Source organism: Ambystoma mexicanum, chromosome 1q (assembly GCF_040938575.1).
Source record: "Ambystoma mexicanum isolate Mex_15411 chromosome 1q, UKY_AmexF1_1, whole genome shotgun sequence".
NCBI lineage: Eukaryota > Metazoa > Chordata > Amphibia > Caudata > Ambystomatidae > Ambystoma > Ambystoma mexicanum.
In genome coordinates, this window is record NC_090922.1 from 26,130,743 (window position 1) to 26,149,597 (window position 18,855).

Sequence of the window (18,855 nt, forward strand, 5' to 3'; positions counted from 1 at the left end):
GGCTTTTTTTAACACGGTATTGTGTCTGTGCTCTCTTTAGCCTTCCCTTTGCTGCTCATGGCTCCTCCAAACAACTCATTTTAACTTGTATTCTAAACCCCATTTCGTCGCAGTCTCTACAGTGCTTGAAATTACCATTAGTAAATATCGTTTTTTATTTAATCAATCAAATCCCCCTGACAAGTATGTGTGCTGATAAGCCCTTTTGCACCACCAGACAAATATGGCTCTCCCTATCCATAGAGTATAGGTGCAGGTGACAGCCATCTTAGCAAGTCCAGAGCGCAGCAAATGGACACACATATCAGAGCAATACAAACCGTAATGTTCTGTAAATAGACAACGTGTATCAATGGGATGTTAATGAACTCACAGTAGACACACCTTTGCAGACAATTTTTTTAATCAAATCAGTTAGGAATATTTTAATATTTTTTATGAACTGTAGATCTAAATAAAAATAGCAGTACCAGACACATTAAATACTTGTATATAGGTGAATCAGTGCAGTTGTGGGATGGAAATGTATGCAAATGTCAACTGCTGTGTTTTTCTCTGCAAATTAACCAGGACAATGGCAATAGTAGTCCACTCTTAAGTAAACATGGCTGTGTTATTACCAAACAATGCAGTCATGCTGCTAAACAAATGGATGGAAGAGTGGGGCAGTTCTACAAGATGTGAAAGCAGCGGGTTACAGATTAAGGTCTATTTTGTGGGGAAAAAAAGCACAAACAGTGGGTAGGATTCCTAATGTAAAAGCCAACTAATATATTTGTATTTTCCTACCAGTATACATGTTCACTTGTGTGCTCTTAACTGTGCGCCCCTTCACTTTGACCTGCCTCACTTCTTGAGGTAGCCGCCTCTTTCCCTCTTCCGGTCTCTTAATACTAAATCATGTTCACACTTCTGTTGGACTGTCTATTTCTCTTTTTAACTTTATGTACCACTTCAAAGCTCATTTTCTTTTTTTCCCATAGTTGATGATGCATTGTTCCTGTGACGAGCTTCGCTCTTTTATTTACTTTGAAATTCCATCATATTTCCTTTATTGCTATGTTGTTTGTAGTGATTGTGTGCTGTGCTTTGGATTTGTGCTTTATAATTGTGGGACGAATAAACAGTGTTTTTTCTATTGATCCCTTCCCCTGTTTTCCAGATGACTTCATCAGGCAAAATCTACTATAGCCAGACAACACAAACAGACAGCCGCCCTTTGATTGGCTCAGGCCTGCGGAAGAGGCGGGTGATGACAAAAGATGGTCGGAGCAATGTGCGTATGGACCACATCGCTGATAAAAGCTTTCTGTACTTGAAAGACCTTTGGACAACTTTCATTGACATGCAGTGGAGGTACAAACTGCTTCTCTTCTCAGCAACATTTGCTGGCACCTGGTTCATATTTGGAGTTATCTGGTACTTGGTGGCCCTGGTGCACGGCGACTTGTTAGAGTTCGATGCACCAGCTAATCACACACCCTGTGTCATGCAAGTTCACACCTTGACAGGTGCCTTCTTATTCTCCCTTGAATCACAGACCACCATTGGCTATGGCTTCCGATACATAAGTGAAGAATGCCCTTTAGCCATAATACTACTAATCAGTCAACTGGTTCTGACAACTATCATGGAAATCTTCATCACTGGGACCTTCTTGGCTAAAATAGCACGCCCGAAGAAAAGGGCAGAGACAATAAAATTCAGCCAGCATGCAGTGGTAGCCAAACATGATGGTAAATTATGCCTAATGATCCGTGTAGCTAATATGAGGAAGAGCCTACTGATTGGTTGCCAAGTGACTGGGAAGCTTCTACAGACCTACCTCACCAAAGAAGGGGAAAATGTTCGGCTGAATCAGATCAATGTATGTTTTCAGGTCGATACTGCCTCCGACAGCCCGTTTCTAATTCTGCCACTTACCTTCTACCACATAATCAATGAAGACAGCCCCTTGCGTGATGTGGCACTGCGTGCTGGAGAGGGGGACTTTGAATTAGTAGTGATCCTCAGTGGCACATTGGAATCCACAAGTGCCACCTGCCAGGTGAGAACCTCCTACTTACCAGAGGAGATACTCTGGGGCTATGAGTTCACCCCAGTTATCTCCCTCTCAACCAGTGGGAAGTATGTGGCTGACTTCAGTTTCTTTGACCGGGTGGTCAAGGTGGACCCACCATGCTGCATTCACGAGACACTGCGGTTTGGGGATTCGGAGAAACTGAAATTAGAAGAGTCCTTCAGGGACAAACCCGAGAAGGATGGAAGCCCCCACAATGTCCGGATCAGCAACGTTTGAATGGGGTGATATAGGAACAGTAGCGTTTATAAATCCTTCAGGTTTTAATTTAGATGCCTAGCCGTCCTCCACACTTCGCCCTTATCCGCTTCTCCATTTTACAATTCCTTTGGAGTTATACAGGCAAGTGCGGACAACCCCCTTCTGGCAGTAGGAACATCTGGAAAGACAAGCCTGCATCCCTTAACGCTCTACTTGGTCGGAACTGGAAACCTCTCCGCTGTTTAAAACAGGTCAATCTTGTCTGGAGAGAAAGACTATCACATAAAATGTTCTTCGTGACTAGGACTGCAGTGAAATGTATTAAGCACTATTGGAGCTCTGCATATTTGGTGGCATACAGCTAAACTGGCTCACCTACATCTCACTGCCATAAGACTACATTCCCGTTTTATTTCAATGATAACTGGTGTCATATGTTCTATTGCAACATTGATTTCCTTTGATTGATAGCGTAGCCGCTAATCGTAGACTTAAATTATAGTATAAACTTGAACAATTGTGAACCTTAATTTGTTTTTGTGTGCTAGTGTTGTTCATGTTGGTGAGGCGATAAGCCTAGGATGGCCATTTGCTAATCATTTTTCCTTTTTTGGTATGGCAAAGTAATCAATCTCAAGGCAGCTTCCACATGGTGGTTTTAAAAAAGTTATCTAGTGCCTTCTGTTTCTGGAACCTGTTTGTTAATCACATATACATTTACCTGTCTCCCAAACAGCCGCGCTCCATTTCCTGTACAATATGTCATGACGGCACAGGGAAAAGCACTCCACTGTCTCCCAAACAGCCGCGCTCCATTTCCTGTACAATATGTCATGACGGCACAGGGAAAAGCACTCCACTGTCTCCCAAACAGCCGCGCTCCATTTCCTGTACATTTCCTGTACAATATGTCATGATGGCACAGGGAAAAGCACTCCACTGTATGAGTTATTCATTATGGAGCAAGCTCAGTCCTGAGCCATACAGGTCATTGCCGAATGACAGAATTCATGAATAAGGTGTTTGGATGTTGCAAAATGGGAGAAGTGTATGGGCTGATTGTTTCATAGCCAGTCACCCATTTAAGTGGAGCATCATGAATGAATAGTATTGCCACTGCAGTAACCAAAAGTGTGGGTATAAGATTGTTATTCAATTCCCGCAAGGCTACCTCTTTTGCTGCTGCATCTAGCCACCCTCCCAAGCCCCTGCTAAGGAACATTGGGGCTTCCATTTACTCTCTGCGCTATTTCTCCAGTCCCCTTGCCAGACTTTTTCCAGGAACCATAGCCTCTGCACTTCCAGCTCACTGAGGCTCTTGTTCTCCAGAAATCACAAGAAAAAGCTCTGATCCCACGGGCATTGCCCTAGGCACGAGTGCCCTAGGCACACACTACACTGGCTATTGGAAAATCTAGCCCTGGGCTCGGTGGCAAGAAAGATTAGATTAAGGACTATTGTGTGTTCTCTTCCCACTCAGTTCTTTTCCAAGGCAGTGTGTGTAACATTCGGAGGGGTGTTCCAAGACAAAAAAATACAATGTTGCCGTGCCATCTTTGGGGATGTCTCAGCATGGGTCTTTGTGAATATTTTTCCATAATATTCATATTCCAATTCTATTTCTCTTTGCAGGCGCAAATGTTTTATTTGATTGTTCGAGGCTCAACAATGATCTTTAAAACCAGTGTCCAGTCAACTTGCCTATGGCCAATAGTATGGTACCCTCTATTAAAAATACCCAAATAATGTACAAACCCGCTCCTCACGGTGCAAAATACACATTTGTAATTGACCAATGCATTTCTTTACCTGAGACATGCTGAATGATCTATATCGCATTACTCTGTTGAGACGATGCTCACAGTGGCAATGTTTTCTGATCTCTCCATCACGCAAGCTCCAATAGGGCAATATTAACTCCATGTTCAAATACACTAGGCCTTCTACTTGCTCACATCCACACAATTTGAAAGCCTCGTATACCCCAGCATTTTTAAGAGAACAAGAGTCAGATAATTGTGTATACAAGTGTTGCTCGGGCTGAGGGTTCTTGATAGCAAAGTTGAAAGTGGCAGTAACAAGTAGTCTAGCCTTCGAAGGGAATGTCTGTGTTAGGTGGTGACTTTCCCTGGGCATTTTCTGTAGTAAGTAGGAGATCACACTGAGGAATCAAAGTTGTTTAGCAGTTGAATAGGACACTAATATCTCTGTCATCTGTTATTTGGACAAGGCTGGAGGTGTGAGCCTCAAAGAATCTCACCATACACAAATACATTGATGTCCAGCTTTCCCACACTGCTCTTCAATCAGGAAGCCTCATCCACTGACTCACTTCTGTGAAGCATGCTAGATATGCAGATCATGTGATGTGTACTCACAGTCTCTGCAAAGACTGTAGACATAGAGATTTAAGTAAGCAACCCCTGCAGAAAGAAAGGGGTTATCATCTAATTAAGGGAGCTTCACAAAATTCACACAAAACAATAACACAAATAATGAAGGCGGTAAGAACCAGATGTTGGGTTTGGTATAGCAGAAAAAGTAAAAAGGCATAGAAGGAGAACACCAAGTCTGACGGCGCTGAACAGTCTGAAGGAATCCGAATATTGACAATACCGTCTTGTACACTCACAAAGGCCAGCAAAACAAATTATGTACTCATGGGCAAATACAATGCAATGTTTTGAAATTGCACATTCCAGAAACCAGCTTGGGAATGGTAAATTAGAGATCAGAGAATAATCTACAGGATCCGCTTGGTAATATATAACCTTCTTAAGGAAGGTTTAGACCAAGGCATGCTTATTCACTCATAAAATAATGTAGTGTTACAGTGGCTCGTAGTTGCCCAAATGTAGTAGATGATGTCCTCATCAGCTGTACAGCCCATGTGTTTTCTAACTCCTTCACAGGTTTTTGCAGTGAGGGTCCTTTGGGGAAAGCCAAGCACTGACATTAAAGAATTAGCTTCAACTTGTGCCACATAGTGGACATTTGGGACCAAGACATAAGGCAAAACCTGGTGCTCCAAGTTCAGCATTTATATTAGGGACTATTTACACGGGTGTATGAACATAGATATTCCCCCAAAAATAGCAAAACATAGGATTGCCTTCTTATGAAAGCTCTCCCATTCTAAGGGTGAGTGGTCAGGCTTTTGACTTTCAGGCGTCACTGTTCCAGAGTCCCAGAGGAGTTGCCTTGCTGCTCTGGAATGATATAGGCTCCAGGATACAGGAAGACCTTCTTCTGCTCCGTTGAACCCAGGTGTGGTGTTTCCAGCATCAGGTACCCCAAGACTAAGTCAGTCCTTGATTTTCTGAAACAACCTCGGGGGTTAAAATACAACTGGTGTTGGGGTCAGCTAGGAGAGAGGCAAAAGTCCATACTAGCTTTTCTGACTCTGTTCTCCCATCCTCCTCTCTAAACTATCACTAGGCTCACTGATCCCCGCTGGACCCTCAACCGACCCGTTAGACCTGCCAACGGCCTGACCTGGCCATCTGGAACCTCCTATCTCTAGCTGACTGCACCTGTTTATAGGTCTTCACCTCTCTTTTTAATACCTTATCAAAGTTGCATCCTCTTTTTCTCTAGTGCTTTCTTTATTCTCTTCCTTTCCTTGTCAACCCATGGCCAATCTTCTATAGTCTCCTCTTCTTCCTTAGCCTCCTCACTCTCGCCTACCTCCTCCTCCTGCTGATCCTTTGCTGTCTCCTTACTACCACCTTGGCCTGCTCCCGCCATCTGTTCCTTTTCTCTTTATCCTACACCCTTCTTCCCTTTTATCTCCTGTCTTCAGTCTTCTACAAAGTCTCCGCAATACCACTCCTTTCCAGCAGTCTTTCCTTTCCAGCCTTCTCCAAACAAGTGCAGCCTGCTGTCAGCCATCACACTGGACTGGGCTGCCTGGTTTGTATAGTAACATGCCCCCTGCCCCTGATTGGAACTAGGGCTGATGGTCAGCAGCTTTGAACCTAAAGGGTGCGAGGGTTGGAATTTGCTAGGCTCTCTCACTTCCTAGTGGTCACAATTAGGCTCAAGGGGATGGCTAAATCTATAAGAGCCCTGGTGGCCATTTTGAAAAGCTCTCTGCATGTAGACGCTGAACAAGCTGTTTGTGTGGAAGATATCCTACTGTGCTGCTGTTTGAAAGGGAAGTGCCTTAGAGGGGCTTTAGGGGTGTTTAGGTTTACTCCAGGGTCTTCCTGTCCTTGAAGTGTTTTCCTATGGTCTCCCTGTCCTTGAAAGGACCATTTCATTTCTTTAATCCATTCTGGGTTTTCCTGTTGTGAGAGAAGAGAATTGTGGGAGATTTAGTCCGTCTAAGCGTGGTTTACCCGTACAATTTCAGTGTTTGGGCCCTGAGACAGGTTTCCTGATGTCCTCCCTGGCTTAAATGATCTAATTGGGAGTTTTGGCAGGTATATCCCCTCCCCAGTCCCTAATTCCGCTTCCTGCATCCAGGCCCGGTTTTGTGTTGGTTCCTCTAGGGCATTATGGGAAATGTTTTCTTCTCTAATTGACTTGGCTAGGCATCGGCTACAGGCAGGGACCGTCACACATGCCTAATTTAGGAATGGGCAAGGTTATGTCCAGGAGAGATATGCAAACAATTATATGCAAACATTGGCACGCTACCACAGCAAAACCTTAGTATAAATAGCATCACACTTGTTTGCAACTTAATTCAGAAAGAGGAAAAATAGGTTTTTGAAATATAAATTTGGGAAGAATTATGTTGGATTGAACAGAACTTGCTTAACTTTAAAATATTATTTGTAAATATTGCATAAGGAGGAGATTTTGCTATTAGTGTGTGAATGTTTTTATCGCAGCCTATATGTTCTTACTTGGGCCTGGCAGGCTTGTATAATTTTTAGAAAGTAAGATTTGATTGTTTGGATATTTGATTGCACACCTAACACTTCACTTCTTTAGAAACGTTCTTTAGGAGATGAACTAGAGATGGAAAACAAAAGCCACAGTAATTCAGACAGAGGTAGATGTGGAGATCAATGTAGGAAATGTGAGCTTGATCATCTATAGTTTTCAGCGAACTGTGCCTTTTATACAGATGAGGCTTGGTACATATTAGGTACGGGCTGCTGCTGCTCTCTCCACATGGTCATGGTCCATATTCATGGACTCATATGGTCTAATTGTAGTAGGTGCCCCCCTTATATGTGCCAGTGTTTTCTTCCAAGGTACATTTCATGCCCTCTGGGCCATCCAAAGCTAACAATGCCCTGCAATCTATTAAAAGCAATGAACATTTGCACTTCCGTTAGTGACCTCTAAGTACCTGACACTCTTGATAAATGATCAGCCAATCATTTTCCCCCATGGTCCGAAGGAGAAGATTGATAAGCATCTTCCAAAAACAACAAAACTTTACCAGAGAAAACAGCTAACTTTCCTGTCCGGGTAAAACCCTTTCAAGACTGGTAGGGAAGCAGCGCCAGGCATGTATCGAAGGCAACCACCTTTTTGGCAGAAACTGGTGATTCTTTCTATGTGAACTTTGGAAGTGTATCTTTCAAACACCTTGCATAGTCCAATAGAAGTTCTAATTCTCTTAGATGTGTTGATGGGCTTTGACAGAATTGAACACAAGCTACTCCTTGATTGTTTGAAATTCATGTTACTAAGCAACATTACAATATTTGTATATATAGTATGAGCCCTTTTGGTACCCTGGGAAGAGACCACTTGCAAGGTTTCTGGAGATGTGGCAGATTCCAGAAGACCCTGAATGGCCATTGAGGATACAGTGATGTTCACAAACGCCTCTTATGCAATCCTATCCTCTGCATGACAAATGTGGAAGCAAGTGCAAGGCACTTTCAGATGGGGTGAGCCTGAAGGCAACTGCACAAGAGCTACCATGCTGGAAGGAGTATGCAAGATTTGCTGCAGAAACACTGTGCACATCCGTTCACATGTCCATGGCCCACTGCAGAAGGCCAGGGGCACAAGTCCCCAAATGTTTTGGTGACGTCCTCATCTATAGACCTGTCCTCGCCATTCCTGCTGACCTACACACCACGTCCTCTGGAACTCAGATGAGAGCTGACTCGAAATGCTCTCATTGTTACATGAGAACAAACAGAATTCACAGGTGTCCCAACAGAACCTACTGGACAGTAAATTCTTTCAGTTCCCTGTTACACTTCCCAATAATAACCTTGACAAACGTGGACATCCAGGATGATTCAGGGTTCATGTTCTGGAAAGCCATCCGCTGAGATGGGAGGGGGAAATAAAGGGCTAATCCCAAAGACATGAAGACACCTGGGTGAATACGCTACTGCGGGGCCGCGTGAGACAGACTGCAACCCTTTCATAATCTAAGACAGTAAACTCAGACCCACCATATAAGGGGCACATTTGAGATGCATGTTTAAATCGCATGTAGAGCCCACCACAGTCAGAACAGGATTATAAAACAGTACTGCGAGGCATTTGACCTCAATGAACAGCTTGTGGGCAGATTGCCATTTTGTCAGTTCAACGTACAACCAAAATGAGAATTGCATAGAGATGATGTATGTTATCACGGATATCAGGCGCTCTAGTCCCACAAATGACTAACAAAAACATTTAGGATAATTCCTGCACATCCAAAATACAGGAAGGGCACCGTGGAGTGAGGCCATACCGTCCTCTATGAAAGCCCGGTAGGCTGAATCCACCAAACCGCGTCCTCCTGATGCTGAGTCAAGAAGCAACAGAAGTATTATTCCAGACACTCCTTCTGACTATCAGATGGCAGATGCCAGCTTGAAGACTTATGTGTAGGAATCCTCAGCGAATGTGAGCGAGCTATACAGAGCCTAAACACAAACTGAGAACCTCGATTGATATGTATGTGCTCTTTCGAGGTCTGTGTGTATCTTCTTAAGTGGAATGAAGGCTAGAAGAGTGACGCAGGCCTATGAATTTTGTAACTCAACAGTCTATTTACGGAGATTGACTCCCATGGTTTGAATGTAGTCACGTTTGAGAATCACGCACCCATGGGTCGAATTGTGATATTCTTGGCTTGAACACAAATGTGCAGATTTGCACATACTGATGTATTTATTTCTCAGAGGGTCTGACCTTTCCACAAAGCTAATAGTCCACTGTTGGCCTTATTAGTCCACTAGTGGTGGTTCATGACAATTCATGGGAATTTATGAGATATCATCATCACACACGCTTTTTCTTAGATGTCCTCTCTACTGTTGGCTGTTTTGGATACAGAATTCTACTTTTAGCTTCGGCTGGGACTGCTGAAAGGCATTAAGGCACTTTGTGACCATTTTCAGGGTATTAACTATGCAGACTTGTACTTGGGGAAGATTGCAGGGCTGTATGGTCTTCTCCTCTGCGTCTTTTCTTTTCAGATGGGAAAGGGCATTTGCTTTGCAATGGTGATGGACTGGAAATCAGGAAACGAATTGAAAGTGTGAAAAGAAGAGCATTCCCCTGCTGGGTTCACGGCCAGTACAATTTAGGAAAGCAGCGCCCTTAGGTTTATCGTGCCAATTGGTCAGAGAATCCTTGATAGCAGTAATTCTCTATCAGAGATGAGAACGTATGGTTAGGCAGATTGCGGTGTCCTAGAAAAGAAGGCCATTGAATACAACGCATCCATATTAGCATCTCATTGGCGAGAATAATTCCTATTGCAGCTCTCAAAGCCAAGTGCGGGTGTAAAAGACTTTTTTACAGTGAATATATGCTTTATTATGATTTGGGCTAAAAGAGAGAAATCCCTTTCAGGGTTAGGGATGGTATCGGAGTGAAGATATTGGAGAAACATGGATAAACCCATGGTAAAAAAAAAAGAAAAACCGAGCAAGCTTTAGATATCCTCTACATGCATAGGTGCAGGTCAATCTTGCATAAGCGTCACATTTCTTTTCTCTATTGATTTCAATTCCTTTGGAGAAAATGGCAAAGCCTGAGAAAGCTGCATATGAAATTTTGAGGTTGCACTTTAACCGATGAGTGCTTAAGGACTTTAAATGCATGTAGTTGATATTCTGTCACATGCTCAGAGGATACTAGAAAATCATTCAGGGAAACAATGCCCTAATGTCTAGGACATCACTGAAGATCTAGATAACACGATGCTACCAATTGTAAGTGCAATCCACTCAGCTTCTTTTCTAATAAATGTCCTAATACGAAGTTCAAAAAGTATTGTGGCTGTATGTTGCTTTTCTAACAGCACTGAAATGAGCGTTTAATAGTGGCAAGGTCTCAGTTCTCCATGGAGTTCAGATACGAAGAATAGTGCTGCTCCTGAAGGCAATGTGTAATGCCAGATACAGCCTTTTCTCAGATGCTGTGTTAATTTCTGAGCACTTGATTCCCTTTTTTGGGGAGATCTAGCCATGGGGAACAGATGGTCCAGGTACTAAATCGACAAGTCAATCATAATCTCTGTACAAAATTAAATGATCTTCTCACAAACATTAAATAATTAAAGACACCATTTTGGGGAGTAAGCATCACAAAGGCATAGTCTGGCTAAATACTGTGAATGTCAGGTTATGTGCTGAAATAATACATTATGTCTGTTACAACTCTGCTTGCACTTTCACAAAGAAAACAGGATATCAAAACCACACAATACCTAACATCCGCCTCGGGAGGATAGCTCAGGGGCAACATCCTCGCCTTGGAAGCAAGACGATACGGAGCAGCACAGGTTCGCTCTCCGGGTCCATGCTCATATCATATGATGATTGAAAAATCTGGTGAATCGATGAAATTAAACTTCAAGTTTTCAGCATGGCCAAAATAACTCCTGCTATAGTCAGAGGCCTAGTCTCCTCTACAACATCCACAGAGTTTAAATGTTTGCTTTTGACATCTCGGATAGCCTCGCTTGACAGTTTCGGAGTTAAGGGTAGATTTTCCTGGATAACTGAGAGGCGCACAATGCAATGCCTGGCAGCTCCTTTATATAAAACTACAAAAATAGCGACCGATTTGTCAATGGCATAAAAAAACGAAATTGACAAAAACTCATGTGCAATCATAGAATGCTGCATATCAGAAAAGTAGAGGCTTTCTCTTCAATTGAAGAAATCTTCTTGAACACCATCCTTTTTGCCCACTTTGTTGACATAGGTATTGTTTCCTGGTTTCTTTTCCTTTTTAAGCCAGCAGAAATTTGCCCCGCCACAGCATCTATGCCCCACCGCCCCCTTCCTTTCCCATCCATCTCAGCCAAGCCCTACTTACCATATTCGTTTGGCGGCAGCACCCCTGCCGCTCCATGTCCCTACTGGCCTCAATGGAAATGGAAGAGGGGCTCCGTATGGAGCCCCGCCTTCCAGAACCATGGTGGCCATCTTAAGTAAGTATTTTGTTTCAATGAACGGGACGCTGCGAGGCATCCCGTTCATTCAAACAAAATACATTGCTCTTTGCACAGAGGGTTTCCAGATTTAAAATGCGGCATGCTAATAACAATAACACCTGATCCAGTGAGTAGGATCTGGTGGTAACGGCACTGGGTCCCATTGTTATACCGTGGACCCCGTGCCATTACCACCCGATCCGGCCAGGCAGAATGTGTGTTATTACTTGTGTATAGCAGATAATATGCCTGGCAACCTCCCCATCTTTCTATTTTATGATCTTTTTGTTGTGGATTGATTTGGATCATCACACCAATTAACTCGGCTTTGTATGTTTATGTTTTGGGTCTTTTATAGTGTGCACCTAGCTGTGAAGCAATGGAGCACTCTACAACAAGGGGATACAGTGATAAAGTTTAATAATCTTGATGCAATTAGAAGGTCATGGAAACAGAGGATAAAGAGGGTTATTGATATGGGATATGGGTTATGGAGTGACAGGCAGACGCTTACTTGTTTAATTTGTTGATTCACTCACAGGTTTACTCCTTGTGAAACCATATTCCTTTGAGTTCCTCACAATCCAACCATCAGAACTGCACAGCTGAGCCCCAGATTTACCTCAGATACTCCCTCCGTTTCCCTATTCTTTTGGTTCCATGCCATTTAATCGCCTGCAATTTCATCCCCTGTCATTTTAACGTGCATATTCCAACGAAAATGTTAATCGTTTTTAAAAAAAAATTTATCTGACCTTTCCCACCCCCCCTAAAAAATGTGATGAGCATATTTGTTGTAATATGCACGTCAAAATGCCAGGGGATGGAAATGTAGGCGATGAAAGCACGTCGTACCATTCTTTTATGAGAGTGGAAGGCAAGTGAGTTCCCATTAATAACACACTCCTTCCCCCACCACTCAGAAAGCCCAAAGAGGCACGCTAACAGCTCCACCCATATTCTTCACTGCTTTTAAATGGTGGCACGTCATTAAGCACCCCCTCCCAAGTTCCTGCCATTTTCCATTTCAGTGTTCATCAGCTTCAAAAGGCATCCATGAATGTGGTTTTTCTCAGTTTCTCTCCACCTTTTCACACCACCGACTATAGCCAATGACTTTGATTTGCAATATATTAAGTAGGATATAATCAGAAGAAAATATCCACCCAACAACGTGCACTTACTGTATTAGGGAGGGTCCACTGCATAAAGAAATAGGTGATCAGTTAGTATGCTAAAATGGTTTCGAGCGGCCTAGGAGGCATGGATGCGTGGGCCTAACAGTGAAGTAAGAATGCCAGTATAAGGGTGGCCAACAGGAGGGGAGGCGAAACATGAAGAGTTTAGGATAACCTTTGAAGGGCTGAGTCTCCCATTGGGACTGGTAGGAACAGGCCATCCATTCGCAGGATAGGCCCCAATCGCAGCAGAGCAGGTCTCAATAGTTGTATTTATTAGAGGATATATCACTGAAAAGAAGTAAAAATCCAGACAGGACTGCTCCACCAGAGCAGCCTTTTAACATGAGGACAGACCCACTCTATCAGGATAGGCCACACAGAATTAGAGCAGGTCACACAGTTACGTTTTTATGCAGCAAACACAGCAGAATAAAAATGAAAACACGGACAGGCTTGCTCGCTGCAGTCGCTCTAGTCCAGTTTGTCTTCCTTCCACTAATGCAAGATTTAGCTTCACTCTTTTGTCAATCTCATCCATTCCTTTAACTTGCTGTTTTGTAATTTGCTGATGGTACTCAGCTGCCCAGGGAATTAAATCCACTGCACGAACGATGCCTCTTTGCCTGCCTGCATTTATTGTTTGGATGAGTAGAAATGCTCTTAAGTTGAACCCTTATAAAACTCTGATAGGCTAACCATCTGTTTCCATCCCTCGTGGGGTGGTGAATGTTTTCAGTGGAGGTTCCTACGTTTTTCATCAAATAATTGCAAGCTACCAAGCGTAGCGAGGGAGCCCAAAAGAATTTAGAGGGAATCAAGTGGGATTCCCCCCGAGAATTTCTTTTAAATAATATGCTGAAATGATGCATTTTGTGGCACAATCATTATGAAAAAATCTATGCCACTAACGGTCACTTTAAATTGCATGCATGAAGCTTTTCAGCCTTTATGCATGTGATTTAAAGTGACCATTATTGGCATGGCTAGATTCTGGCAGCAGCTTCATGCATGTGATTTAAAGCAACCATTACTGGCATAGATAGGACAACCTATTCATTCCAGTAATGGTTGCTTTAAATCACATGCATGAAGGTTGAAGTGCTTTATGCATACAATTTAAAGAGACCATTGTTTGGCATAGATAGTACCACTTACCTATGCCACTAAAGGTCACTTTAAATCCAGTAGCAACATGTGAATTTTTTATTTGGAGGGGAATAAATATTTCCCCCAAATAAGCCAGAGTGACAGAGCGTAGCAAGCAAGCCTGAATCAACAAAGGAGGTTTCAGGGGTCGGAGGGAATTCCCCTAGAGAATTTCTTTTAAATATTGGGTTAAATGGTGCATTACATAGCACACTTTCTGGGAAAAACTGGGTAAAAAAACAGCAAGTTTCCAATTGGCTTTGTTGGTTAACTCAAATCCAAATATGCAATATATGCAAGTCACCAACGGTGCACATGAGCATGGTAAAAAGGAATTTAATGATGCCTTTGCCCACAACACATGCCAGTATAAAAACATGTTCACACTGGCTGTGCCAATACATTTCCATGCTAGCTGCACCAATATATGGCAGAATTCCTATATAAGAACATACTTATGTTTGCTTTGCACATAATGCATAATGCCAGAAATCCTACTATAAGAAAACATGTCCAAACTGGCTGCACAATGTAGTCCAGTGTAGACACGTAATAACTTGTGTCATGTTATTCTTGATGCCCAGTAAAAAATGCCATGCCACAGTAAGTAATAACTACACTGGCTGCACCAGCATTCCTGGCTAGCGATGCAATAGCATGTATCATGCATACTTTACTATAGATGCTTAGAATAAAATGGCATGCCACCGTAAGAAATAGCTAAACTGGCTGCACCAAAATGCCAGTCTATCCAAGTAATAACACATATCATGCTTGGTTTATCATAGATGCCCAGTAAAAAATGTCAAGCCACAGTAAGAAAGGGCTAGACTTGGTACCCCAAAATGCCTGTCTAGTCAAGTCCCCCAATGAACACCAGGCAGAAACTTGTGTATCTACTTAGTCATTCTGTAGATGAACCAGCTCTTTTCAAAGAGACAACTCATATATATAACAACTATACATTTTTATTAATTAAATCTTGTTTTTTAAAAACACATAAAAAAATGTGATCACTTGTGACATATACATATACCATAAAACAAAACCCTTTCTGTTCTGTTATACAGACGGTTTATCATGCTCAACCAATATTTTCAACACATTTGAAATGATTTCATAAGAAAACGTCTTCAGGGGCACATGATTTGACCATTAGGCATTTACAATATCATATTCGTTAAATTACTGCAAGAAGGATTATAATAGTTTGTAGCCTTTCCTATCCTCCCTATGCTTTCTGTTCTATTGTCTAGTACTGGTCAAAAACATAATACAATGGTTACAACCAATGTTTTTAAGTTGCATTTGAGATGGGAAAACAACCAAATGAATGCTTCCTTTCACGTCGATATATGTTACGGCCTGTAAAACTTGTACTGCACAATCTCAAGTGCTGTCAGTCAACTTCTTTCTCAGGCCATCTTCAGGACAGAACAATTTTTCTAAGAATCCAATTCATCCCCTATTTTGTAAGTCTTCAATTTCGATCTGAAATCCAAACCGCTGAGTTAGGGACGTGACGTTGAGAAATACAGATTAGACCACTGTACATTTAGGGTCTAATATTCAGATGCCTTTGGCTGCCTTACAAAGAGGTTCCAATTGATGTGTATTCAGTGTGGATGCCTCGAAATTCTTGTTTGCCGTAGTCAGGTCTTTATATACCTCCACTCTATCGGGATATCCTCTCTTGGACCAGTGGGGTGGGCAATTGTCGTTGCTGTCTAGAAGAATTCCAGGCGGGCATCTAGTCTCACGTGGGTTTTCAGACAGGCGAATTCCTCACAGCTTAGCAGGATAGTCAATCTGATTTTTCAATTTTTAAGTTTAAACATTCTCCCTGCTGTTTCAGGATAGACCCCCGATAACAAAAAGTAGGGAGTACCCAACTGTATAAATCTGTATAGTCAAGTTAAAACATATCATCATTTCTTTTATCAACCTAAGAAAGGATTATGATTTTTTACTGGACATCTATAATAGAAGCCCAGTGTAGTTGTCACGCCCCCACCCGCTCTCCGGCCAAGCACAATCACATGCACACACACACATTCACACAATAAATTCACTTGCTCATTCGGTTTACACATAGCATTCACTCACTACTTCACACATGCACCCATACATCATACACTGACTGATTCACACACATATAATAAATACAAATATAAAAACCTTACCTTCATGCAGCCCGGCTGATCCTCATGCAGCGCCACCATGCTCTTCAGAAAGCCATCCTGCTCCTGTGCAGCACAAACAGGAACCAGGAAGCAGACCACTTCCTAGTTCCTGCGCATGCATGCCAGAGCCAAAGCTCTACTGGTGCAACGCGCCAACAAATTTGTATGCTCAGGGAGGCGCTAGAGGCCCCCTCACTACCCTATCCTGCATCCCCAATGGGCCATGCAAGGTGGTGAAGCAAAGCACCCCTGGCCTTGCATGACCCATTGGGCATGCTCAGCTGGGGTACAAACTGTCAAAGAGAAACAGCATTAACCCTTAACAGTTCAAACCAGCCCAAGAGCGCTCCCTCAGCTGCAAGAAGCAGATGAGGGAGCGCTTTGGGGCTTCAATGGCTGCTCCATGATGGCGCCGCCTTGCTCATTATGGATGAGTCGCCCCTGTTTAAATTACATGCATGAAGTGCTTAATTCATACGATTTAAAGTGACAATTGCTAGCATGGATAGGTTGCCTTATCTATGCCACTAATAGTCACTTAAAATCACTTGCCTCAAGATTAAAGCCCTTCGTGCATATGATTTAATGTGACACTTACTGGCATAGATAGACACAACCTGATAGGCAGAGTTTATAGCTATTCAATTCCTTGCACGCTTTCCAGGGTGCTAATAGTTTTTTACAAAGTGGCCACCACTGAAGTAGGGAGAATGGAACTACATGTAGTCCCTTCTCTGTTTCCATCGTGACCATTTTCACAGAGGCTAGGGTGGGACAAAAAGTTTTCCTGGAGTTGGCAAGGGATGAGGCAGTCGCAAGTAAGTGGGGGTGGGGTTGTGAGAGGAGTAGGTGTGGGACATGGAAGCGGTCAAGGCGAAGGAGAAGTGGGCATGGACAAGCAAAGACAAAGCAGACTCATGCTTGTCTGGAGGCTCGGTATGTGGCCAATACCATGAGATATAGCCCACCTCCCGAGCTTCCTGAATGGCTGGGAGGCCCCTTGAAAAGACCCCCTGGTGCTAATGTCTTTTACAACAGCACTTCAAGGTAGAAGCAGAATGAGCTTTATAGCTACTGCTGCCCTAAGTATTACTGGAATTATGAATACTGGGTCATGATGTGCCAGATTGTAATCGGTCTTGCTTTTTGCTGCATTTGACAGCAGCCTACAAAGATATGTTTTCTTTATGGTTTAGTTCGGCGCATTTTTTATACATTATTCTGATTATTTTTTATACTAACGTTGCACCTTAAATAATATTAATATATAACTATGTTATTTGACTGTTTCTAGCTCCTTCATAATACATATATGTTGAAAGAGTAGAAGCATATTCTCTAGAAGTCTGTAGAATTGATGGCACTTTCTGAAATTGTTTTATAATAACTGGAATAAGGTTTTTGATTTCTTACATAGCCGATGGTTAAAAATGACTTTTATCGTCTTAGTTTTGTAATTCAACATGTTACAGTTTTCACGGAATGTTTTGCATCGTGGAAACTGCAGTTCAGATTATGGTGCAAACTGTACAGGAAGCAAACGTCTAATGGGAATTGTCTTGAAACAAGGTGTGTGCCTCATCTGAAAATATCAAGCGGCGGGACTCCCATAGCCTTGTTTCCATGTTAGATGCATTTTCCTATAACTATTCTTATCTGGGCATTATTTCATGAAGATGCCTTTAGTGATTACATTTGTAAAGTCCCACTGAAACTGTAAACATTTCAGGCATTTTCTTAATTCCTTGTTTTATATAAGTGTATTTCTATTCGTGCAGTAAATGTTTAGACGTTAAAGTGTTTTTTGTTTCCTTTAAGAAATACTTCTGTATGCTCCTTTGTGATTGGACTCGTTGTATGTCTGTTTATAGAAGTCTTCCAGGAGCACACACTGCAATAATTCATCCTCACTGGCATGGATAAGCCGGAATGTCTCATTCACAGATCTCCAAATTGCACACCCTGTTCACTACTTTATGCCTAACAAACTAATACATGAGAAGGATGAACATTATGTTACTTATCAATGTATATGTACGTTTTTAGGACATAATACCTCGGTGATTTTGTATGTGGAATGCATGCATTTTCTTATAGGAATCCAATCTTGTATTTCTTTTGTTGAAGGTCACATGTTACCGTTGCCATTTTTTCCACTGAACGCTTTCCCTCTGTTCTATTGATGGCAGCCAACCTTGGGGAAAAGAAAATGTGTTCGTTTTTTAAGGCGAAGTGAATGTATTCGTTGTCTACAGACTTCATTCTTTGTGTTCATTTTGTCATTTGGTTCAAGATCCCACAGTGGCCACAAACTGCAAGAAATCCAGGGAAGAAAATATTCTAATTGTCTACCAAAACTGTTCTCAACTGAAAATCCATCGGTTGGATCCAAACAAAGTCAGTCTCTGTGCCTACTACTGAGTGTATAATCAACCCATGATATAGAAACGTGGACTGTTTTCATGCATTTATGATGAATAATATACAATTTTCAAAATATGCATACTTGTATTTTTTTCAAGTTTCAGACATGCAAATAACCTTGCAAAAAGCTTTACAAATACAGACACAGGCTCCTAGAAAATAGTGAAATTTCCAACAATTAGTACAACTACAAAGACTTTGAAAGGTCTTTCCACCTCCAAAAGGTTCTTCAACTGTGCTGAGAGCAATATGGAGATCATCACAACAGCACCAGAGGCA

At 42.2% G+C, this 18,855-nt stretch overlaps 1 protein-coding gene across 1 annotated transcript in view; it reads left to right on the forward strand.

Annotated features, from left to right (window-relative positions):
- Positions 1-18,651, forward strand: part of KCNJ10 (potassium inwardly rectifying channel subfamily J member 10) — a 397,960-nt gene extending 379,309 nt beyond the window's left edge. Inside the window, exon 2 of the mRNA XM_069635443.1 lies at positions 1,163-18,651. Within this exon, the coding sequence (XP_069491544.1) occupies positions 1,163-2,299 (1,137 nt within the window). The 3' untranslated portion in view covers positions 2,300-18,651. The remainder of the gene's footprint in view (positions 1-1,162) is intronic.
- The last annotated feature ends 204 nt before the right edge of the window (positions 18,652-18,855 follow it).